This window comes from Emys orbicularis, chromosome 24, assembly GCF_028017835.1.
Source record: "Emys orbicularis isolate rEmyOrb1 chromosome 24, rEmyOrb1.hap1, whole genome shotgun sequence".
Lineage (NCBI taxonomy): Eukaryota > Metazoa > Chordata > Testudines > Emydidae > Emys > Emys orbicularis.
Genome location: NC_088706.1, coordinates 15,338,006 through 15,358,292, shown reverse-complemented (window position 1 = coordinate 15,358,292; position 20,287 = coordinate 15,338,006). Strand labels below are relative to the sequence as shown.

General features: G+C 67.8%; 2 protein-coding genes across 3 annotated transcripts in view; one reads left to right on the top strand and one right to left on the bottom strand.

The window, feature by feature from the left end:
- The window catches only part of SSBP4 (single stranded DNA binding protein 4), a 37,799-nt gene extending 26,645 nt beyond the window's left edge, over window positions 1–11,154 (top strand). Inside the window, exons 6-18 of one of the 2 annotated variants that reach the window (XM_065422270.1) lie at window positions 3,029–3,112; window positions 4,867–4,926; window positions 5,537–5,606; window positions 6,162–6,232; window positions 6,949–7,016; window positions 7,636–7,681; window positions 7,881–7,916; window positions 8,060–8,114; window positions 8,323–8,393; window positions 9,711–9,789; window positions 10,316–10,344; window positions 10,700–10,801; window positions 11,118–11,154. In XM_065422270.1, the coding sequence (XP_065278342.1) occupies window positions 3,029–3,112; window positions 4,867–4,926; window positions 5,537–5,606; window positions 6,162–6,232; window positions 6,949–7,016; window positions 7,636–7,681; window positions 7,881–7,916; window positions 8,060–8,114; window positions 8,323–8,393; window positions 9,711–9,789; window positions 10,316–10,344; window positions 10,700–10,801; window positions 11,118–11,147 (801 nt within the window). In that variant the 3' untranslated portion in view covers window positions 11,148–11,154. Of the gene's footprint in view, window positions 1–3,028; window positions 3,113–4,866; window positions 4,927–5,536; window positions 5,607–6,161; window positions 6,239–6,948; window positions 7,017–7,635; window positions 7,682–7,880; window positions 7,917–8,059; window positions 8,115–8,322; window positions 8,394–9,710; window positions 9,790–10,315; window positions 10,345–10,699; window positions 10,802–11,117 lie in introns of both variants that reach the window. The other variant, XM_065422271.1, reaches the window with a different exon arrangement.
- A 2,335-nt stretch (window positions 11,155–13,489) lies between these two features.
- ISYNA1 (inositol-3-phosphate synthase 1) lies at window positions 13,490–19,218 on the bottom strand. Its single transcript, XM_065422237.1, has 10 exons — window positions 19,105–19,218; window positions 18,323–18,484; window positions 17,649–17,778; window positions 17,260–17,453; window positions 16,657–16,806; window positions 15,565–15,780; window positions 14,888–15,052; window positions 14,630–14,743; window positions 14,228–14,445; window positions 13,490–13,934 (listed from the first exon to the last, which is right to left on the bottom strand). Exons 1-10 carry the CDS (start codon window positions 19,216–19,218, stop codon window positions 13,736–13,738), a joined length of 1,662 nt encoding a protein of 553 aa, XP_065278309.1. The 3' UTR covers window positions 13,490–13,735.
- Between the last annotated feature and the right edge of the window lie 1,069 nt (window positions 19,219–20,287).

The following is a 20,287-nucleotide window of genomic DNA, read 5'->3' as shown; positions in this document are numbered from 1 at the left end:
GGGGGTGGGCGGTCCCCACAGGGATTCCCTGTGGAGGGAGAGGGCAGCCCCAGTCCTTTCCCTTGGGGTCACGTAACCCCTGGGAGCCAGCGCCCTGCCCTCTGAGACCCAGCCGGCCCTCCACAGCTCTGCCCTGCCAAGGGGGACCCCGTGGGCTCCTTGCCAGCTCTGCCCTGGCCCTGCTGCTGGGGACTCTGCTGGGTCGCTGCAGTGCTGGGGCATAGCTGGCACCACTGTCCCTCCTCCGGGCACCTCCAGCAGTGCCAAGGCCTGCTGCCAGCCAAGGGCTGTCCCAGTGCCCAAAGCAAGCGTCAGAGTCACCGTCAGAGCCTACTGCTCCCGAGGGCTGCCTGTTCCCACGGGGGCCCTGCTGCGTTGCGGGGGTGAGGGGAGAGTCGAAAGCAGCAGCCCCCCTCCCTCTCCCCTGCTGTGCTTCAGGAGCAGCCGCTGCGCTGCAAAGGGGGCCAGCCCCCCCCCGCCATGTCCTAAGCCTGGCTGCTGGGCCTCCAGTCGGGAGCTGCCTGGCCACCCAGAGGGGTGTGAACTGGTGCTGAGGGACGAGGGACAAGGGCCCTGCTGCTCTGTGGCCAGCGCCCCCCCGTGCGTAGGAACGGGCTGCCCCCGCAGTGGAGTGGATGTGGCCTGTGCACCTGGCAATCAGAGCTGTGTGCCCAGCTGCACCTCCAAGGGAGCCCAGCCCAAGGTGCTGAGTGTGGGGCTGGCACATGCTATGGGCACTGTCAGGACACACGGTCGGCTTCAGGCTCACCCGCCCCCTGGGAGTGGAGGACGGGCGGGTTCTGGCCAGGCTGGTGGAGCTGCTAGAGACATGGGGGGCAGAGGAGGTGGAGCCGGGGAGGGGAGCTGATGCCGTGGGCACGGAGGAAGATGCAGCTGGGGGGTGCACAGGGTCGGTGTGTGCATGGGGAGGGTGCCTGGGATGTGTGCAGGAGTGTGTGTGCGTGGGAAGGGTGTGTGTTCAGGAGTGCGTGTGCACCAGGGGGGTGCACAGGGTCGGTGTGTGCACAGGGAGGGTGCCTGGGGTGTGTGTGCAGGAGTGCATGTGCACGGGGGGGCGCACAGGGTTGGTGTGTGCACGGGGAAGGGGGTGTGTGCAGGAGTGCGTGTGCAGGGAGGGTGTGCGTGCAGGAGTGCGTGTGCACGGGGGGGTGCACAGAGAGGGTGCCTGGAGTGTGTGTGTGCACGACGAGGGGGGAGGGTGCACAGGGTCGGTGTGTGCACGGGAGGGTGCCTGGGGTGTGTGTGCAGGAGTGTGAGTGCACGACGGGGGGGGGTGCACAGGGTTGGTGTGTGCATGGGGAGGGTGCCTGGGGTGTGTGCATGGGGAGGGTGTGTGTGCAGGTGTGCGTGTGCACGGGGGGGCACACAGGGTCGGTGTGTGCACGGGGAGCGTGCCTGGGGTGTGCACGAGGGGGTTTGCACGGAGTGGTGCAGGTGCAGCCAGGGATTGGGGTGTGGGCATTGCTGTGGGTGTCGACGTTGGCAGCTGCTCTGCTCTGGGCTCAGACCCTTGGGGCCCAACTGGCTTCGCTGTGCAGCTGAGAGCCGTGGTGGGGTGGACAGGAAGGGATGTGTGGGGAGACGCTGCCCCCTAGTGTCGAGCCAGCCATGTGCCTCCTTGGCCGTCCCCTGCCGGCCTGCCAGGGCACTGCCGGTGCTGAACGGGAGGCACTGCTGTGCCAAGTCGTTATCTCCTTAGCTGGATAGAAAATGATTTTATTAATTGCATCGTTTAGCCCCGCGCGGCGCCCACGTCCGGATTGGCTGAGCCCGCCCGGCGGGAGCCGGCTCAGTATTGCCGCGCTGCCGATGCCATATGGTCCCCATTAGGCCGGGAGCCCTGGGAGGCTGAGTGTTAAATAGGGGCCAGCGGCACTGCCGTGCGGGGATGGGCTCGCTGGCTCCGCCGCAACCTCATACCAGTCCCAGCACCGCTGCCCCAAGGAGGAGACGGGAGCCCGATCCCTCCTGCGCCTGCCTTGTGCTCAGAGCCGGGTCGCAGCGCCCAGGGGTGGGACATGGGCCCCTCTGCATCTCCGTGGCCGTGGGCACAGCACCGATGCGCTGGCTGTCGGCGACATGCTGGGGACTTCGGGTAGACGGGCGGGGGCGGGAGAGGCTCTCAGGGCCAGGGTAGCGGAGCCACTGTGCAGCCTGTGCCACGCTGCCCGTGCACGAACCCCTGGCCTGCTCCGGCTGGGCACTGACTCTGCCTTGAGTCTGTGCCAGGCAAGATCCGAGGGCAGCCTGCAGCTCCTCACCTCCCCATGGGGTGGGAGCCAGGCGGGCAGCGTTCTGGGGGCCCTGGGGTCACCGCACCTTCCCCTGCAGGGACAGTCTGCTGGGAACACAGACGGGTGCCCACAGCCCCAGGAGTCGCCTGGCGCTGCCAACATTCAGCTCTGCCAGCTGGAGCTTTTCTCCTGCCCCTCACGCCTGGGGACGAGCGGCCCCCCCTTGAGTGCTGCTCCGTGGCTGCCCCTGCCCAGCCACACCCGGTGTGCAGAGCCCCCATTTGTGGAGGGGTGCCGGGGGGGGGTTGCTGCCACATGCAGGTGGACGTGGGGACCGGCTTGAGGCCATCCGGCTGTCTGGTGCTTGGGGCTTCCCCTCACCTCTGCCCCGCTCCAGAGCGCTGGGGCACCAGCGTCTCCGACGGCAGCTGGAGACACCCACTCCCAGTGCCTAGGTCCTGGGCTGCCCCCCACATGCCAGGCACCCCACATGTTCCAGACCCCACCTCCCCCGGCATGTCCCCCCCACCCGGGGCGATGGCCGTGGCTCAGCATGGGCGGGCAGTGGCCCCATGTCCTGGCTCAGGGCAGCAGCCAGGCCGAGGTGAGCGGGGAGCTCAGGTACACGGGGGGGGGTCTCTGGTTGGCAGTCCCCAGGGAGAGGGACCCACCAGCAGGGCCTAGGAGCAGGCCAGGGGCCATGGGCAGCGGATGACGGGGGCTCGGCCCAGCCCCTCCTTCCTGTAACGCTCTGTGGTTTGTTTCTCTTGAAGGGACCTCCGGGCTCTCAGCCATCACCGCACGCACAGCCTCCGCCCCACAACCCCGCCGCCCCCATGCTGGGGCCCCACAGCCAGGTAAGGCCTTCTGGGGCGAGCCGGCCCAACGCCCCCCAACAGGCTGGGCCTGGGGAAGAAGCCTGCCGACCCCAGTGTGCGCATCCCCCCCCACAAGCCACTCTGCCCCCCGCTTCCTGCATCCTCACCCACTCTGCGTGGGGTCGCTCACCTGAGGCTCTGGGGGCTCCTGGGGCCTGGCAGCTGGGCAGACGTTGCCACAGACCCGTGGAGATCCCCAGGTGTACCCCAGCCCCCCGTCTGCACCCCGCTCCACGCAGCCACACACAGCCCAGGGCTGTGCCCAGTGCCCGGCAGATTCCCATTTTCAGGCCCCTGCCCCCGCCCCCGAGCGCGGGCTCAGCACGGCCCCGCAGGACAGGCAGGGAGTGAGCTCCGCTTCCCATGTGCCCTGCCCCGGGCAGCTGCCCGGCCCACCCCGCTCCTCCCGGTGGGACTGCACAGCGGGTCAGATCATCTGCTTTGCCCTGGCACCCTCCATCCCCCAGCTGGGAGATAGGGGCCTCCAGGGACCCTCAGCCCCCCCCCCCCCCCCCCCGCCCCTTCACACGCTGACACCTGCCCCAGCCAGGCCTGAATGCAGGGAGCAAGGCTGGGGCCTGGGATGGGGGGGCAGCCGTGCAGAAGGGCTGGGCCATGCAGCCCCCAGGCCCCGCCGAAGCCAGTGCCAGCGTCTGTGCACAACACAAGGCCCCTGGCCCTTGCACGATCCGGGTGTCCGTCGCTGTGAGGGAGGGGCTGGGGGCGAGTGATGTGGGGAGACCCTTGCAGCTGGGAGGGACCAATGGGGTAAATTGGGGGCAGCAGGGCAGGGGCTTGGCTGGGCACCACTGTGGGGGAGCCCAGCTCTCCCTCAGGGAACGGGACGCCTCAGCCCTTAGGATCCATCCACTCCAGAGGCGCTGGGTCCCTCCGGCCCCCCTGGGCTCTGCTTCACGGGGACTGGGGGGAGTCCTGCCCTGGGGGGGTGAAGGGACAGTCCCTGCGGGACAGCTGGGGGGCTGGCTGGCGGGTGCCAGCCTGGGTGCATGGGCCTCTGCGAGGCCATGGCAGCGCGGGCGGCTCCCAGCCCTATCACGGCGGTTCTGCCCAGCGCCTGGGGGGGCCTGCTGCTGGGAGACGCCTCAGAACAAGCCTGGGAGCGCAGCTGAAATGCAAACCCCGTGGGCAGAAGCAGAGGGGCCGGGGCAGCAGCCGTAACACCAGCTTCAGGGCAAACCCCCTTGTGTCCGTTGTGTCAACGCAGCGACGCCAGGAACAGCAGCCCCACAATGAGTCCAGACGGCTCCGGGCGGGAGGCACAGGCCGGGCGCTTGGGAAACCTGCCATTGGTCGGCTGGGTGACCTTGGGCAAGTCACTGCCTCAGTTTCCCCATTGCCAAATGGGACACTGCTAGTGATACGGGGGCCCCCGGCAAAGCGCTGAGAGCCCCCTCGGGGGAGGAGCTGAGGGGTGCAGTAAGACCCTACCTCTGTCCCGTCCCCTGCGGGCACCAAGCCTCTCGCTTACCCAGGGCCGCGGGACAGGGAATGCTGGGTGCATCCGGTCTGGCTGGGCCTGGACGCCTGGGTTCCTGCCTTGCAGCCTCTAGCCGGGCCATGCATCACTGCCTGCCGTTAGACCCCTCTGAGCAGCGGGCGAGCTCCCAGCTCAGGCCGCCCTGCCCCGGCCCCGGGGGCTCCGGTCTCGCGCCCCACCCTGGCTGGGCTCTGGGGATGTGCTCTCACCTGCCCCCCTGCTCTGTCTCTTGCAGCCTTTCATGTCCCCTCGCTACCCTGGCGGCCCCCGGCCATCGCTCCGCATGCCAAACCAGGTGAGACGCCCCGTGGCCCTGAGAGCTGGGGCCCTCCCAGGGCGGGTCGCCCCATGTCCAGGCCAGCTCCCTGCCCAGTCTCTTCAGGCAGTGGGTCAGGGAGTGGAGCCCTAGGTATGGGGGGGCCTCAGTCAGTCTCCTTCCCCAGGGCGGAGTGGGGGGGGGTCGGTCTGTGCTCCTTCCCCAGGGTGGAGGGGGGGTGGTGTCGGTCTGTGCTCCTTCCCCAGGGTGGAGGTGGGGGGGGGGGGGGGTGTCAGTCTGTGCTCCTTCCCCGGGGTGGAGGGAGGGGGTCGGTCTGTGCTCCTTCCCCAGGGCGGAGGTGGGGGGGGTGTCGGTCTGTGCTCCTTCCCCAGGGCGGAGTGGGGGGGGGGGGGGTCGGTCTGTGCTCCTTCCCCGGGGTGGAGGGAGGGGGTCGGTCTGTGCTCCTTCCCCGGGGTGGAGGGAGGGGGGGGATCGGTCTGTGCTCCTTCCCCGGGGTGGAGTGGGGGGGGGGGTCGGTCTGTGCCACTTCCCTGGGAGGTGGGGGTGCTCCTTCCCCGGGGGAGCCCGGTCCATGCCTTTCCCTCCTGATGGCTGCAGCTCCAGGCTCACGGCCCTTCTGTTCCCGCAGCCGCCTGTGGGGGTCCCGGGTTCCCAGCCGCTGCTGCCCAACACCATGGACCCCAGCACGAGATCGCAAGGTGAGTCATGCCACCCGCGTGGCCCCTCCCCGCCACGGGATCTCCGGTCTGCTCCCCCCTCTCCCTAGCCACCTCAGGCCCTGTCGGCCCCCAGCTCTGGGGCACCAGCGGGACATGAGTGGGTCGGCCGCCAGGGAGGAGACAAGGGCCCCGGCTGGGAGCAGCCCCTCCCCCAAGGGGGGACCCTTCACTGCGAAGAGACAGGAGCCCCCAGGAGGGGAGGGGAAGCCCCACACAGCCTAGCCCAGGAGCAGCCCCCCCGCACCCCATCTCTGTGGGGAAGGATGAGGCCTTGCGCTGGGAGGGCACTTTGGGATTATGACCCTTCACTGGGAGTCCCCTCTCAGTGCTGGGGGCTCCCTGGGGGGAGCAGAGCCCCATGGGAGTGGGGGGTTCAGGGAGCCATGCCCCGGAAGTGGGGGGTTGAGGGAGGTAGGGGATCAGAGCTCTGGGAGTGGGGGTTTGTGGGGTTCAGGGAGCCATGCCCCAGAAGTTGGGGTTCAGGGGAGCTTGTGCCCTGCTGCCTTGTTCACCTTCCCCTCTCCCTTTGCACAGGGCATCCGAATATGGGGGGCCCGATGCAGCGGATGAACCCCCCGCGAGGCATGGCGGGGATGGCTCCTCAGGTGGGTGTTTCCCGGTGTGCCTTTTATCTGGCACCCCTGCGGGGTCCTGGCCCGGCCCTGCTGTGCCGTGCTGTGATCCGGGAGCGCTGGGAACGGCTGGTGGGCCCACAGCAGCATCCCGGCGGGGAGGGGAGGAGATGGGGGCAGCATGGGCACAGGTCTGGGAGCCAGGATGCCTGGGTTCTCTTTCTGACTCTGGGAGGGGAGTGGGTGTGGGGGGAGGGGCTGGAGCCAGGACGCCTGGGTTCTCTCTCTGGCTCTGGGAGGGGAGTGGGTTGTGGGGGGAGGGGCTGGAGCCAGGACGCCTGGGTTCTCTCTCTGGCTCTGGGAGGGGAGTGGGTTGTGGGGGGAGGGGCTGGAGCCAGGACGCCTGGGTTCTCTCTCTGGCTCTGGGAGGGGAGTGGGTTGTGGGGGTTGGGGCTGGAGCCAGGACGCCTGGGTTCTCTCTCTGGCTCTGGGAGGGGAGTGGGTGTGGGGGGAGGGGCTGGAGCCCGGACGCCTGGGTTCTCTCTCTGGCTCTGGGAGGGGAGTGGGTGTGGGGGGAGGGGCTGGAGCCAGGACGCCTGGGTTCTCTCTCTGGCTCTGGGATGGGGGTGGGGGGAGGGGCTGGAGCCTGGACGCCTGGGTTCTGTATGACTGGGCTAACGCAGCCCCTCAGAGGTTGCGCCCGTCTGCCCCCGCCACGCGCTCAGCTCGCTCCTGCTCCTCTCTTGCAGAACTACGGCAGCGGGATGCGGCCCCCGCCCAACTCACTGGGCGGCCCTGGCATGCCCACCATGAACATGTAAGGCACCTCTCCTCCCCCCCGTGCCCCAGCCACGCCTCCCTGCCCCCCACAACCCACAGAGCCAGCCCAGCGCCTGCAGGGTGGGCCGGGGACTCCTGGGCCACTGGGGGCCCTGCCCTGCGCCAGGTGCTGCAGATGGGCTCCCAGGCACTGGGCAGAGCTCCCAGCCGAGCTGCATGCCACCCGTCTGCTCCCGGCCATGGTCTGGGGCCTGCAGCCTCGCGCCTGGCAGTGGCCCCTGGCCCAGCACCCAGCACACGCGCCCCCCCCCCCCGCCCCGCCCTGCCCAGCGGAGCCAGAGCAATTGGCAGGCGTCCAGGCTGTCCCAGCGCCGTCAGATACCCGGGACAGACACACAGATCTGGGGATGGGTGGGCAGGTTTCGGGGGAGGGTGGGATGGCTGTCTGGGCCGGTCTGGGGGAGTCCATGGCTGGTGAGAAAACTGGGCGCCCCCCCAAAATCATCCAAGTGTCCCAGCTGCCCCGTGCCACCCTGCCCCATCCCCAGTGCAGGGGCGCCCCCCGCAGGACAGGGCGCATGCAGCAGTGGGGGGGGGGGGGGCGGGTGTACAGGGACCCTGGGGAAATGCCAACCTCAGGCCTGTTTGTGTTTCAGGGGCCCAGGAGGGCGAGCGCCGTGGCCAAACCCCAACACCAACTCTGTGAGTCCTGGGGCGGGACGATGGGGGCCGGGCATGGGGCTGTGTGGTGCACGGGGGGGGGGGGGGGGGCATGGCCAGGCACAACGCACGGGGGGGGGGGGGGGGGCGCACGGGGCCGGGCACGCTGCACAGGGAGCGCGCGGCCAGAGACGCTTCCTGTGCGCTCGGTGCTGACTCGTCCCCTCTCGTCCTTCCACAGATCGCGTACTCCTCCTCGTCACCCGGGAGCTACGTGGTGAGTGCCGCAGCCGCAAGGGGGCAGGGAGGTGCCCTGCACCTTGGGGGCAGATTGTGCTGGCCGGGCGCTGGGGGGTTGGGGGGATTCTGCCTGGGGCCGAGGCTCAAACGGCTCCTGGGCCTTTTGCTCTTCTCCCGCAGGGCCCTCCAGGAGGCGGCGGCCCCCCCGGAACCCCCATCATGCCCAGCCCAGGAGGTGAAGTATCCGCATGGTGCGGGGGGGGGGGGGGGTAGCTGGGGGGGGTGTTGCCCAGCCCGGAAGGGAAAAGCAGCGGACACGTCTATGCCTCTCGCTGGGGGGCGGGGGGGGCTGCAGGGCCGGTGAGCTCGTGCATGGCTGTGCAGTGCCCGCCCCCTCGTCCTCTGTGGGGCTGGCAGCACTGACCCCGCTCTGCACCCCACAGACTCCACCAACTCCAGCGAGACCATGTACACCATGATGAACCCTATCGGGCCCGCTGGGAACCGGCCGAACGTGAGTGCCCCCCAGCAGTGCCCCCCCCCCCCCCACGCAGAGCCCTGGGCAGCCCAGGCCTTGCCCCACCCCACAGCCAAGGAGTGCTGCTGGGGACCCGGCCACAGGCGCAGAGAGCAACCTCCAGCCGACTCCCACAACTCTGCCAGTGCCCCCTGACCCACGGACCCCTGCCATCCAAGCCCTGGGCTCCCCCTTCCCACACCTCTGCCAGTGTCCCCCGACCCACGGATCCCTGCCATCCCAGACGTGGGCTCCCCCTTCCCACACCTCTGCCAGTGCCCCTCAGCCCCGACCCCCTGCCAGCCCAGCCCCTTCCCACACCACTGCCAGTGCCCCCTGACCCACAGACCCCTGCCATCCCAGCCCTGGGCTCCCCCTTCCTGCACCTCTGCCAGTGTCCCCCGACCCACGGACCCCTGCCATCCCAGCCCTGGGCTCCCCCTTCCCGCATCTCTGCCAGTGTCCCCCAACCCACAGACCCCTGCCATCCCAGCCCTGGGCTCCCCCTTCCCACACCTCTGCCAGTGTCCCCCGACCCACAGACCCCTGCCATCCCAGCCCCTTCCCACACCTCTGCCAGTGTCCCCCGACCCACGGACCCCTGCCATCCCAGCCCTGGGCTCCCCCTTCCCACACCTCTGCCAGTGCCCCTCAGCCCCAACCCCCTGCCAGCCCAGCCCCTTCCCACACCTCTGCCGGTGCCCCCCGACCCATGGATCCCTGCCATCCCAGCCCTGGGCTCCCCCTTCCCACACCTCTGCCAGTGCCCCTCAGCCTCGACCCCCTGCCAGCCCAGCCCCTTCCCACACTTCTGCCGGTGCCCCCTGACCCACAGACCCCTGCCATCCCAGCCCTGGGCTCCCCCTTCCCACAGCTCTGCCGGTGCCCCTCAGCCCCAACCCTGGGCTCCCCCTTCCCACAGCTCTGCCGGTGCCCCCCGACCCACGGACCCCTGCCAGCCCAGCCCTGGGCTCCCCCTTCCCACCCCTCTGCCGGTGCCCCTCAGCCCCGACTCCCTGCCAGCCCAGCCCCTTCCCACACCTCTGCCGGTGCCCCCCCCGACCCACGGACCCCTGCCATCCCAGCCCTGGGCTCCCCCTTCCCACACCTCTGCCGGTGCCCCTCAGCCCTGATCCCCGGTCCCTCGCAGCCCCATGGGTTACTGGGGGCCAGAGCAATGCTGGGCGCGTCCCTGAGGCCCTGCGCCCAGTTCCCCTCCACTCCCATCAGCTCGTGCACGGAGCCCCAGCCCCCTGGCCCCACTACGCCCGGGCAGCCTGTGTCCAGCACTGACGCGCTCCCTTTCCCTTGCAGTTCCCCATGGGGCCTGGCCCCGATGGGCCCATGGGAGGCATGAACACCATGGAGCCCCATCACATGAACGGATCCTTAGGTGGGTAGCCCCGGCCTCTCGCCCGCCGGGGTGTGAGCTGCCCACACTGGTGGAGGGACATCAGGACGCCCCCCCCCCAGTCTGGATTCTGGGCCTGGCTCTGCCCTGACTGTGATTGTGGGCAGGTCCCTTCCTATCCCTTGGCGCTATACCTGGTGTGCTGGGGCAGGGTTGTGCCAGGTCGGGAGCTCTGCGGTTCTGGCCCCTGCGCTCAGACCTGCCCCAGCCTCCCCGAGGGGACTCAGCCCCTAGCGCTGCCAGCTGAAGGCGGCCTATGGGCCAGCAGCACCTCCCCCCGCAGCACGCTAGCATCACTTCCCCCGATGGTGCAGGGGGAAACTGAGGCAGAGAGGCGGGCCTTACCTATGTTGGGGGTGAGGGCAGGAGCCCTGCCGCTGTGTAGGACGGACACTGCAGCATGGCCTGGGCTCCCTGGGTGGTGGGTCCGTGTCTAGTGGATCAGGGGGTCGGGTGGCACCTTTCCCTGGTATGGGGCAGCGCTAACAGGACCTGCTTGTCCTTCCAGGCTCTGGCGACATGGATGGGCTGCCAAAGGTGAGAGCACAGTGCCCCACTTCCACCCGCTCCCTATGGGGGGTTCCCCTGGGCTGAACCCCTCCCTGGGGCACCCCCTGCCCCCTCCCAGGGTGGCCAGCCTGTGCCTCTCCCTTCCAAAGGGCCAGGGTGCAGCCAGCTGCTGGGGTGCAGCCCTGCCGTCTCCTCTGGGCACTGGGGGTGACTCTGCACACGGCCCCCCCCCAGCACTGAGGGCAGCAGGCCAGAGCTGTGCCCGCTCCCATTCCCAGGCGGCGGGTGCCAGCAGCGCTGCTGGGAGCTGTCGGCCTTTCACCCCTGGGGCCGGGGGGGCAGCAGGCCCCCCTCTAACCTGGGCTTTCCTGTGCCCCTGCAGAGCTCGCCGAGTAACATGGCGGGGCTGAGCAACCCGCCCGGGACTCCGCGGGACGACGGCGAGATGGGCGGCACCTTCTTAAACCCCTTCCAAAGCGACAGTGTAAGGGACTGGGCGGGCCCGCCGGGCCGGCGGAGAGGGCGGGGCGGGCGGGGCTCCCGGGGCGGGCGGGGCAGCTGCAAGGCATCGGCCACCCCCTGGAAGAACAAACCTGGCACGGCTGGACCTGTGGTGGGGGCCGTGCGCTGGAGGAGCCTCCCCGAGGTGTGAGCTGCCCCGCCCCAGAGGAAAGGGGCCAGCTGAGCCCCCAGCTCTGGGGCCAGCCGGCTCCCCCTGCCCTGCCCCCCCCCAGCGCGTCGGGCTGGCCCCCGCGGCCTCCCCCCGCCTGCTAACGCTCTGGTGTCTCCCGTCTCTCTAGTACTCGCCCAGCATGACAATGAGCGTGTGATCGGCTCGGACGTCCCGGCGCAGAGAGCCAGACGCCCCCGCGGTTCTAAACTCTATTTAAAACACCCGCAGGAACTGGCCGCCTGCCCTCCTGCCAGCACCCCCCCGTTTCCCCCTCCACCTGGGGCACAGTCCCCCCCCTGCACTCTATTGGCACACAGCACCCCCTCCCCCCACGCCCTGGCCCTGCCCTCCCCCTGCGCCAGGCAGAGGAGCAAGCCGCCAGACCTGGGCCCCATTGAACTGATGCTATGGGGTACACGGTTGGGGGGGGGGGGGCTGCTTGTGCCAGGCAAGAGGCTGTTCCCAGGCAGGCGGGGGGGGGGGGGGGGTGCTGTGGTGGGAGGGTGGAACCTGCTGACTTTTCAGGCTGACTGTACTGCGTGGGGGGAGGGGGGGGCAGAGCTGTGGCTGCATCAGGCAGCACCTTTGGGGGCTGGGAGCCAGAGCACTGCTGGGGGGGGGGGGGGGGGGGGTGTCCAGCCACAGGCAGCTCCTTCCCTGCCGGGCAGCAGCAATAGGGTGGAGTGAGGCTGGGGATGAGCCCCCCCTCAGGGGTTACAGGCCACAGCTGGCAGCCCTGCCCCCAGCTCTGCCCAGCCCCACACAGCAGGGTGGGGGGAGGGGGGTATTTATTTAAGGGTTTGTTTTGCTGTACAGGGTTTAATTTATCATGGGCTCCCCCCCCCCCCCCCCCCCACACACACACCACCTGCTCCTCAGCTTCCAGGGATCCCCCACCCCCCTCCAAGGGCCCCGGCCGCACCAGAGCCTGCTGTGGAGCCATGGGACAGACCCTGCAGCTCTTAAGCAGCTGGGGGGGGAATGCCTGCAGCCCCCTGCCCCACCCCACCCAGCAATCTACCCCCGACCCCAGTTCAGTTCTGCCAATTCCATCAGCTGCTCCTCCACAAATACCCTAGGTCAGGGGTGCCCCCCCCACTGTGCCCCTCCCTTTCTGCCCATGCTGCCCTGCAAGCCACAGCTCCTCAGCCCCCTGCCCCTGGTGGCACTGGGGAGGCCTGGCAGAGCCCTCCCCTCCCCTGGCTGCCAGCTAAGCAAAGCTGCCTCAGCCCCCCCCGCCTTCCTGTGAGCACCCCCATGGCAGGGGGAAATTGCACCCCCCAGGTGATTGCTCTCCGCTCACCCAGGAGACCTGCTGCCCCCAGTGCTCTGCCCCCCCCCGACCCTTCCACAGCTGGAAACACCCCATGGAGCCTCCAGGGAATAGGGGACCCCCCCCCACCCCACTCTGTTTGCTCAGCCACTGTGATTCCCCCTGGCCAGTCCCCCATGGACAGACTGGGCTCGGCCCCTGCCCTGCAGCAAAGGGAGGCAAGTGTACATAGGCCCCCCCCAGCAGCCCCCTTTGCCCCAGGCACCCGCCCCTGCCTGCCATCGGGACCACTTTTAACTTTCATATGAAGGATTCTCTCTCTCTCCCCCCCCCCCCCCCCCTTTTATAAACATGAAGGACCTCAGCAGCAGCCCGGCCGCGCTCCCTCCAGCTCTCAGCCCAAAGCTGCCCCTGCCCAGGCAATGGGGACGGAGCTGGGTTTTCTGTTGCTGTTCGGGGTGAGCCTCTGCCCGCCCCACTCGTGTGCTGTGCCCGCCGCCAGCTGGGAGGGGACGCAGCCAGCTGGCGTGTTGCCGCCGGGGGCAACGCCTCCCCTGCTAGGTTAGTGCATCTGTGTAGGGATTTCGTCTGTTCTTTCTACTCTGAAGGCTTTAGACTGAAAGTTGCTTATCAAAAAAAAACAAAAAAAACAAAAAAAAAAACAAAAAAAAAAACCAAACAAACAAAAAAAAACCACCCAAAAAACCTGCATCAATAAATGTAATTTGATTTTTTTCATAGCTCCGCCTCCTTTGTCTCCCCCTTTACCACCCCCCAGGACCCCTTCCACAGTACCCCCCCGGGAACAATGCACCACTGGCAGGGCGCCAGGCTGAATACAGGAGCACCCTCCTACCGGAGCCATGAATCCCACTGCCCTGTGCCGGCCCAGCACTCAGAGCCAGGACCCCCCCTGTCACTGGGCCCGCACCACAGGAAGGGGCTGAGGGCAGAGACTTGGGTCTTTGCCTTGGTTTCCCCAGCTGTTCCACGCCAGCTGACCTGGGTAAAGGCCCAGGCCACAGAGTCCAGGGCAGGGCTTGTGGGGCACACCCCAGGAGGACCCCTTTCACAGGAACACCGCTGGCTCTGGGCACCCCTTCCCAGGGAGGGGGGCAGGGCGCCAGGCAGTGCAGAGCACGGAGGGGGCGGGGGGAGACATGACGCAGAAGGATCAGTAGAGACAGCGACTTACATGCTCCCACTTTATTAAAAAAAAAAAAAAAAAAAACACACACATTCACAGCTTCCAGTTACTGTCAGTGGAGGCTGGGGGAGGGGGCTCCTCCTGTGCCCCCAAATTAATTCAAACTAAGAATCCCCCTACAAAATATAGCCCCCCAATGGACCACAGCTCCTGTCCCCCTTCAGGCTGACCATGGTCCCCTCTCCAGCAGCAGCAGTTCTGCCCCCCATGTCTCAGCCCAGACTCCCCTGGGAGCTGGGGGGCGTTGTGGCCATGGGGCAGGGCCCTAGTTGTCAATGTGCAGCTGGGCTTGCGAGGTGCCATGCCCGTTACTGGCTGGGCACAGGTAGCCGTTCACCTGGGCAGCTGCCCTCTTGAGGGAGACGGGGCACTCGGCCAGACGCGCTCGCTTCAGACTCGGACACGGCCGCTGCATCTTGTGCTCCAGCAGCATGTGGTTCTGGGGGGGCAGCCCCACACAGGCCCTGAGGGCAGGATCAGAAAGAGCAGCATGTCAGGTGGGAGGGGGCAGAGGCCTTCGCAGACAGCTGGACAGCCCACAGACCGGGCACCACCAGGTCCCTGAGGGGATCTCAGCACCAGGTCCCACGGGGGCTAATGCAACTTGCCCCACCCTGGCCAGGCTCAGTCAAGGGCCCAGGCTGCTCCTGAAGGGCCCTGGGCACCCCAGGCATGGAGGCGAGTGGGGAGCTGGAGACGGGGATAGAGCCAGCACCCCAGGAGTGTGGGGGGGGAGAATTGAGAGAGCCGGGGGTACCTCAGGATGTTCTCGATGCAGCTCCTCTGCCGGAAGAGGGCGTTGACGACAGGGGAGCCCTCAGGCACCAGGGGCGCCTTGCACAGGAAGCCCAGGATGGACAGGACGCTGTGGAAGCCCTGGAAGTCGGGGTCGCTCTCGGTGCAGAAGCTGATGCGTTGGCAGAGCTCGGTCAGGATGGCCAGGTCCAGGATGATGGGGCTGGCCAGCAGGGAGTCCTGGGGGTGGGGCAGAGTCAGTAGGGGGGCCAAGGCCCAGCTCCCTCTCCCCAAGGGAGACCCCACCCAGGGCCAGAGGGGCCAATGCTCCCCCCAGCCGCTGCTTCTCCCTGTGGTACCATCAGGGTGGGGGGGAGGGAGGGGGGTTTGACCCGTGCCCAGGGACAGGAATTCCCGGCCCTACCTCGCAGGTGTTGTGTATGACAATGGTGTTGGTGCCGCCCATCATGATCTCCGAGGTGTACTCGTCCAGCGCCCGCTTGCTGTCACCCACGTAGGGCACGTACTTAATCACCACCTGCAACCGAGAGCCACTTGAGTACGGGCCCCCCAGAGCCACCGCTGGGCAGGGGGTTCAGGGCAGCTTCTGCGCCCCCCCCCCCCAACAGAGCCAGGTACAACTCTGGGGGGCTCCCTCACTCCCCCCACCCCCAGCACTCACACAGTGATCGGGCTTCTCCTGGGGCCCATAGAGCAGGGGGTTCGACTGCACCATGTCGTCCACCACGTTGCTCTTGGAGGCCTCCTTGGAGCGGAACTGCTGCGGGGCCGACAGGTTCTTCCCATCGTTGTTGCCCAGGTGGTTGTAGCTGACGATGGACACTGTCTGGGGCAAAGGGGAGGGTGGGGGGGGCGGAAGATGGGTCACAGCAGCCCCACAGATCACAGCCGCAGCTGGGGGAGCCCTGGTCTCCCTGCCCGCCTCCCAAACCCGGCTGCTGGGGAGGCCCAGCCAGGGCTGGGGAGAGGGCTCTGCGCCCCCCCACGCCATGGGACGGGTTTGTCTGGATTCCAAGGGGAAGGGCTGAGCTGAACCACCGCTGGCCCCACTCCCGGGATGCTCCAGCCCCCAGAGCCCTTGGGGGTTATGCAGATGCGCCTCAGTCCCTACCCACAGCCCCTCCCCCTGCGGAGCTGGCCTGCACCCGGCTGCAGGAGGGTTACAATCCCTCCCACCCCACCCAAGGGCTCTGCTGAGGCCAGATTCCCTCTCCCCAGTGACTGGGCCGGGACTCGGCGCCTGGGCTCCAGGAGGGGAAACCTGCCCAGACCCCCGGCAGCCCAGCGGCGTCACCAGCCCGGCATGCCCCGCGGCGGGCGCCCCCGGCACCCCCTCACCTTGAGGCCGGCGCTGATCAGGAAATCCACCAGCACCGACTTGAGCTTGGTCTGGCCGGACTTGAAGTCGTCTCCGCAGATGAAGACGTGGCGCTGCAGGGCGAGCTCCATGGCGCCCGGCACGAAGGTGTTCTGGGGGGAGCCGTTGATGTAGGCGCAGCCCTCCAGGATGCTGGCCACGGCGAAGAGCGTGGAGGGAGACACCTCGAGGCCTCGCTGAGTAGATGGGGAGAGCTCAGTGCAGCGCCCGGGGGGGGGAGGGAGCCCCTGGGACACCCCCCCTAGTGCACAGGCAGCCCCCTCCTCCCCCCAGACAGCCAGTGGGAGCACCAGGCCCTCAGAGAAAATATATCACAGGGCGCCACTGTCAGCTCTGTCCCCACATCCCCACCATTCAACCCAGCCCCCCTAAGCAATGGGGCCACTGCCTGTGACGGAGCAGGGAGCGGAGCAGGGAGTGGGGCAGATTTGACCTGGGAATGTTGCACGGGGGTTGCATTGGGGATGGGGGACTTCCCTTGAAGGAAGCTACCTGAGCTGTAACCTGAGCCAGGAGGGGGGGGTTGGGAGAAATAACACCTGCCCAGGAGACTGAACAAAGGGGGGGGGGGGGGAGAAGAGAGCTGCTGGAGGAGTTTTTTAGTTTCAGTTTGGGCTGGGTGGTGCAACACAGGGAACCCCAAGCTGGGGTCTAAGCTCCCTGAACCCCCCAGAAGGACTTGATTGAGGGGTTCTGGTTGTACCTACACGCTCTGCTTGGGACTGTGTTCCTGTCATCTAATAAACCTTCTGTTTTACTGGCTGGCTGAGAGTCACGGTGAATCCCAGGAAGAGGAGTGCAGGGCCTTGACTCCCCCACACTCCGTGACACTGCCCCCAAACCCAGCTCCCCCAGTCCCATCCCCCCCCCCCAGCTATAGGACAGCTGCGGCCCCATTGAAGGACAAAGCCAGTGCCCCCGCCCCTGGCAGGAGCCAGAACCAGCCCACCAGGCTGGCTGCATCCGGAGCCCCAGAGACGAGACCAGCGGCCACTAGCCCAGCCCCCGGCGGGCGGGCGGGGGGGGGCCACATGCCCCTCACGGGCTCTCACCTCGATGGCCTGCAGCAGGTTGGCGGCCGTGTCGTTGACACCCGGCAGCACATCGCAGAAGCGCTCGGTGTTGGCCGTCCACAGGACCACGACCTTGTCCACCCCGCTGGTGGCCTTGAATTCCTGGATGTCCCTGCGGATCTGTGCCACCTGCACGAAGGGCTTGTCAGCGCCCGGCAGCACGAGCCCAGGATGGGGCACCGGCAGGGAAGCTGCCGGGCCCCCCAGACCCCTGCAATTTGAGGGATCCCGCCCTGCCCAGTGTGGGTCAGCTCCGGTGGGCCGCAGGGATGGTGCTTGGGGGGTAGGTGCCAGAACTGCGCCCCCAGCACCCGCCTGCGGAGCACAGGGCCCAGCCTCCCCAATGCTGGCACACGGCCCAGGGCTGCTCTTGGGAGCAGCGATGTCCCAGGTCTTGCAGGCAGAGGCTGCTCCGAAATCCCGGCCCAGCTCCCCCAGCCCGGGCTGCACGGTCAGAGCCAGCCCAGGAGCCCCAGGGAGCCTGCTGCATTGGAGCCTCCTGCTCCCCCACCCCAGCCATGGGGCTCACCCCTGCAGCAGTGGGAATGTAGCGGATGGGGATCCCCCACCCCACCCACCCACCTGCTCAGCCTTCGTCCCGCGGAGGACATGGTCGGCTCGGTCCTCCTGATTGGCTGCAACGAATCCTGGGATGTAAATGGATGGGCGGGGCTTCATCTTCACCATATGGGGCCAGAGCTGCTCCTGCAGCTGCCAGTCGAGGACCTTGGCCCGTCTCATGGCCTCAGCCAAGTTCAGGGAGGAGACATCCCAGCCTGAGACCCGTGAGGAGACGCCAGTCAGAGCTCTGGGCCCCCGCCCACACAGCCCCCCACTTGGGCCAGCCCCCGCCCACACAGCCCCCCCCCTTCGGCCACCCCTCCACCCACAACCCCCTCCCCTGCCTAGCCCCCCTCCCCCTTGGACCATCCCACCCCCCCACTAACAGCCCCCAGGGCATGCACACTCACCATCAAAGATGATGTCATTAGGGTGCACCATGGGCAGCAGGTCCCGGAAGGGCACGTAGACATCGCCCGTAGGGCCGGTTCCCAGGCAGACGGTGGACGCTTGCAGCAAGGAGCCGTAGTAGTTGGCGTACTGGGAAGAGGGAGAGCACCAAGGTGACACTGAGCCCCAGGGGCCCCCAGGCCGGGGAGCTCCCCCACCCCCAGGACCTTCCAGGAGGGCACAGAACATGGGAGCCGGGGGCCCTTCCCCAAGGTCCAAGTGCCCAGCCCTCAGCTCCCAGCATGATCACGCCACATGGCTTGGGGAGAACCCCCCGCGCAGGGTCTGAGCGCCACATTCCCATCGCCACCGGCCCCACAAGCGCTTCCCAGGCCGTGGCCAGGACAGATGCAGCCCCGCAGCACAACCCTGCACCCCTCAGGCTGGGAGAGCCTCAGGGGCCAGCCTGGAGCTCGGAGGCCTCACAGCCAGCCACACCCCAGCGGGGCAGGGCTTTGGCTCATCTACCCACTCGCCTGGGCCCAGGCTCCATCTCGTGGGCAACTGGCTGGGGCCGCATCTGGGCGTCTGAGATGAGCCAGCCGGTCACAGGCCCTGCAGCCTGGGGGGCTGGCTAGAGACCACCTGCGCCCTGGAAAGCGCCGCCAGACGCCAGGGGACGAGACTCGCTCACCTTCCGTCCGGTCTTGGTCATCCAGGAGAGGCCCAGCCTGTTGGCCAGCACAGCCGCTGTCACCGTGGTGCCGTTGTTGCCGCCCCATCCCACCAGCATCACCCCCAGGCGGGGGACCTGCCGCTCCGTGCGGAAGGTGAACTTGGTCGCCTGCGGCTTCACCTGGGAGCCCCAGAGACAGGCAGTGAGAACCGGGGCACAGCCTTCGCACACAGCACAAGGAGAGGAGGGGGGCGGGACAAGACACACGTGGGGCACGCTCATCCGCTGGCGCTGCAGGGGCACAGCAGGGCTCTGCACGGGGACGGGGCAGCAGCACCCGACCGATGCACCAGGACAGCTTGCCCGGCCCACCCCAAGGCTGGGCCCCTCTGCAATGGGGAGGCTGCTCCCACCAGCTCCTCAGAGCCCAGGGAAACCAACGGCAATGCGATCAGGCCCAACGCAGCACCGTTTCATGTTAGAACTTTGAGCCCTGGCCCCATGGCACGGACACCCCCAGGCTGCGGCGGGCAGAGAGGGGAAGCCGCCCTGCAGGCAGACACTGCTCAGGCTACAGGCAGGACGTGTCCCCAAGTGCCCCCTCGGCTCCATCGCTCCCCTGGCCCAGCGGAGGAACCCGCCTCATGGCAGCTCACACTCAGCCTGGGTCCAGCCCAGGCCAAGCAGAGCTCTGGGCCACTCCTACCAGTGGGGCAGGTGCATAGAGACGAACAAATGCGCTTCCCCCTCCAGTGGGCACAGGGCCACGGTCCAACGCTGGACCCGCCAACAGCAGGTACCTTGGTGACTCCGTCCTCCCTGCTCACGTGCACGGTGCTGTACGTGTACTTGGCCTCAATGTAGTCCTTGCTGTAGGTCACGTCAGGGCTCTCAACGAGGAACGTCTCTGCCATGTTTCTTGGAACTGCGACGTGGAGGAAGATTATTACAGACCCGTCAGGCCTCACGCCCGGGCCCCGGCAGGACCCAGGGTGAAAATCATTCAACACCCACTGCCCCTGCGACCAGGATACTCCCAGCTGTCTGCTAGGCCAGCATTCCCCCCCTTCCTGACAGCTGTCCCCTGGGCCAGTGTGTCCCCCTGCCCCAGACTGGCTCTTCTTCTCCCAGAGGCCTTTGCTGAGGAGGGGCATAATCCCCATTTTACAGGCAGGGAAACCGAGGCACGTAGCAGTGAAGAGGCTTATCCCCCTAACGCCACCCAGGTGGTGAGAGCTAGAACCCAGGCATCCTAGCTTCCAGCATGCAGGCAGGAGGAGCCCGCCAGCGACCCAGACGCGCCACAAAGAGGAGCGCAGAAGTGCCTGGGTTTCTGTGAGGCTGCGGGATGTGGGTCGGGGTAGCTTGGGTCAGGCACCGCACCAGGCCAGGCTCATTGCCAGACAGCAACAAAACAGGCCTAGAAGTTTGGCTTATTCCAACAGGTGCTTCGGGCTCACGAGGGCAGGGAGGCATCGGGTTGCTTTGCTGGTGCCTGGTGGAACGAGGGAGAAAGGGGCATGGGGCACGGGCAGCCCCACCAGCGCCCAGCCCAGGACCCCAGTGGACCTACACAAGCCAAAATAACCCAGGGACAGGAGCGCAAGCCCAGTGCAGCCTGGCTGCGGCCCATGACCCCCGCTCCAGCCCAGACCCCCTTCTCCACCCACCGCCCCCGGACAGTTAGTGCCATGACCTACAGCACACCATAGGCAGGGCAGGAGGTGGGGGGCCTGGCTGGGGGGGGTGCTCCCCCAGCTGCTCTGACAGGGGCCGGCCTGGGCACGACGCCCCGCGATCTCCGCTGCCCAGAGCTCACAGACTCAACCGCCCCGTGCCTCAGTTTCCCCCATTTGAATCACGAGGAGCACGGTCGGGCCGCGAGGCTAATCGGTGCCCACGGAGAGGGCTCGGTTATGGGGCTCTCCCACCGGTCCCTCCCCGCCCCCACAGCCAGCCCTGCCATGGGGCAGCAGCTCAGCG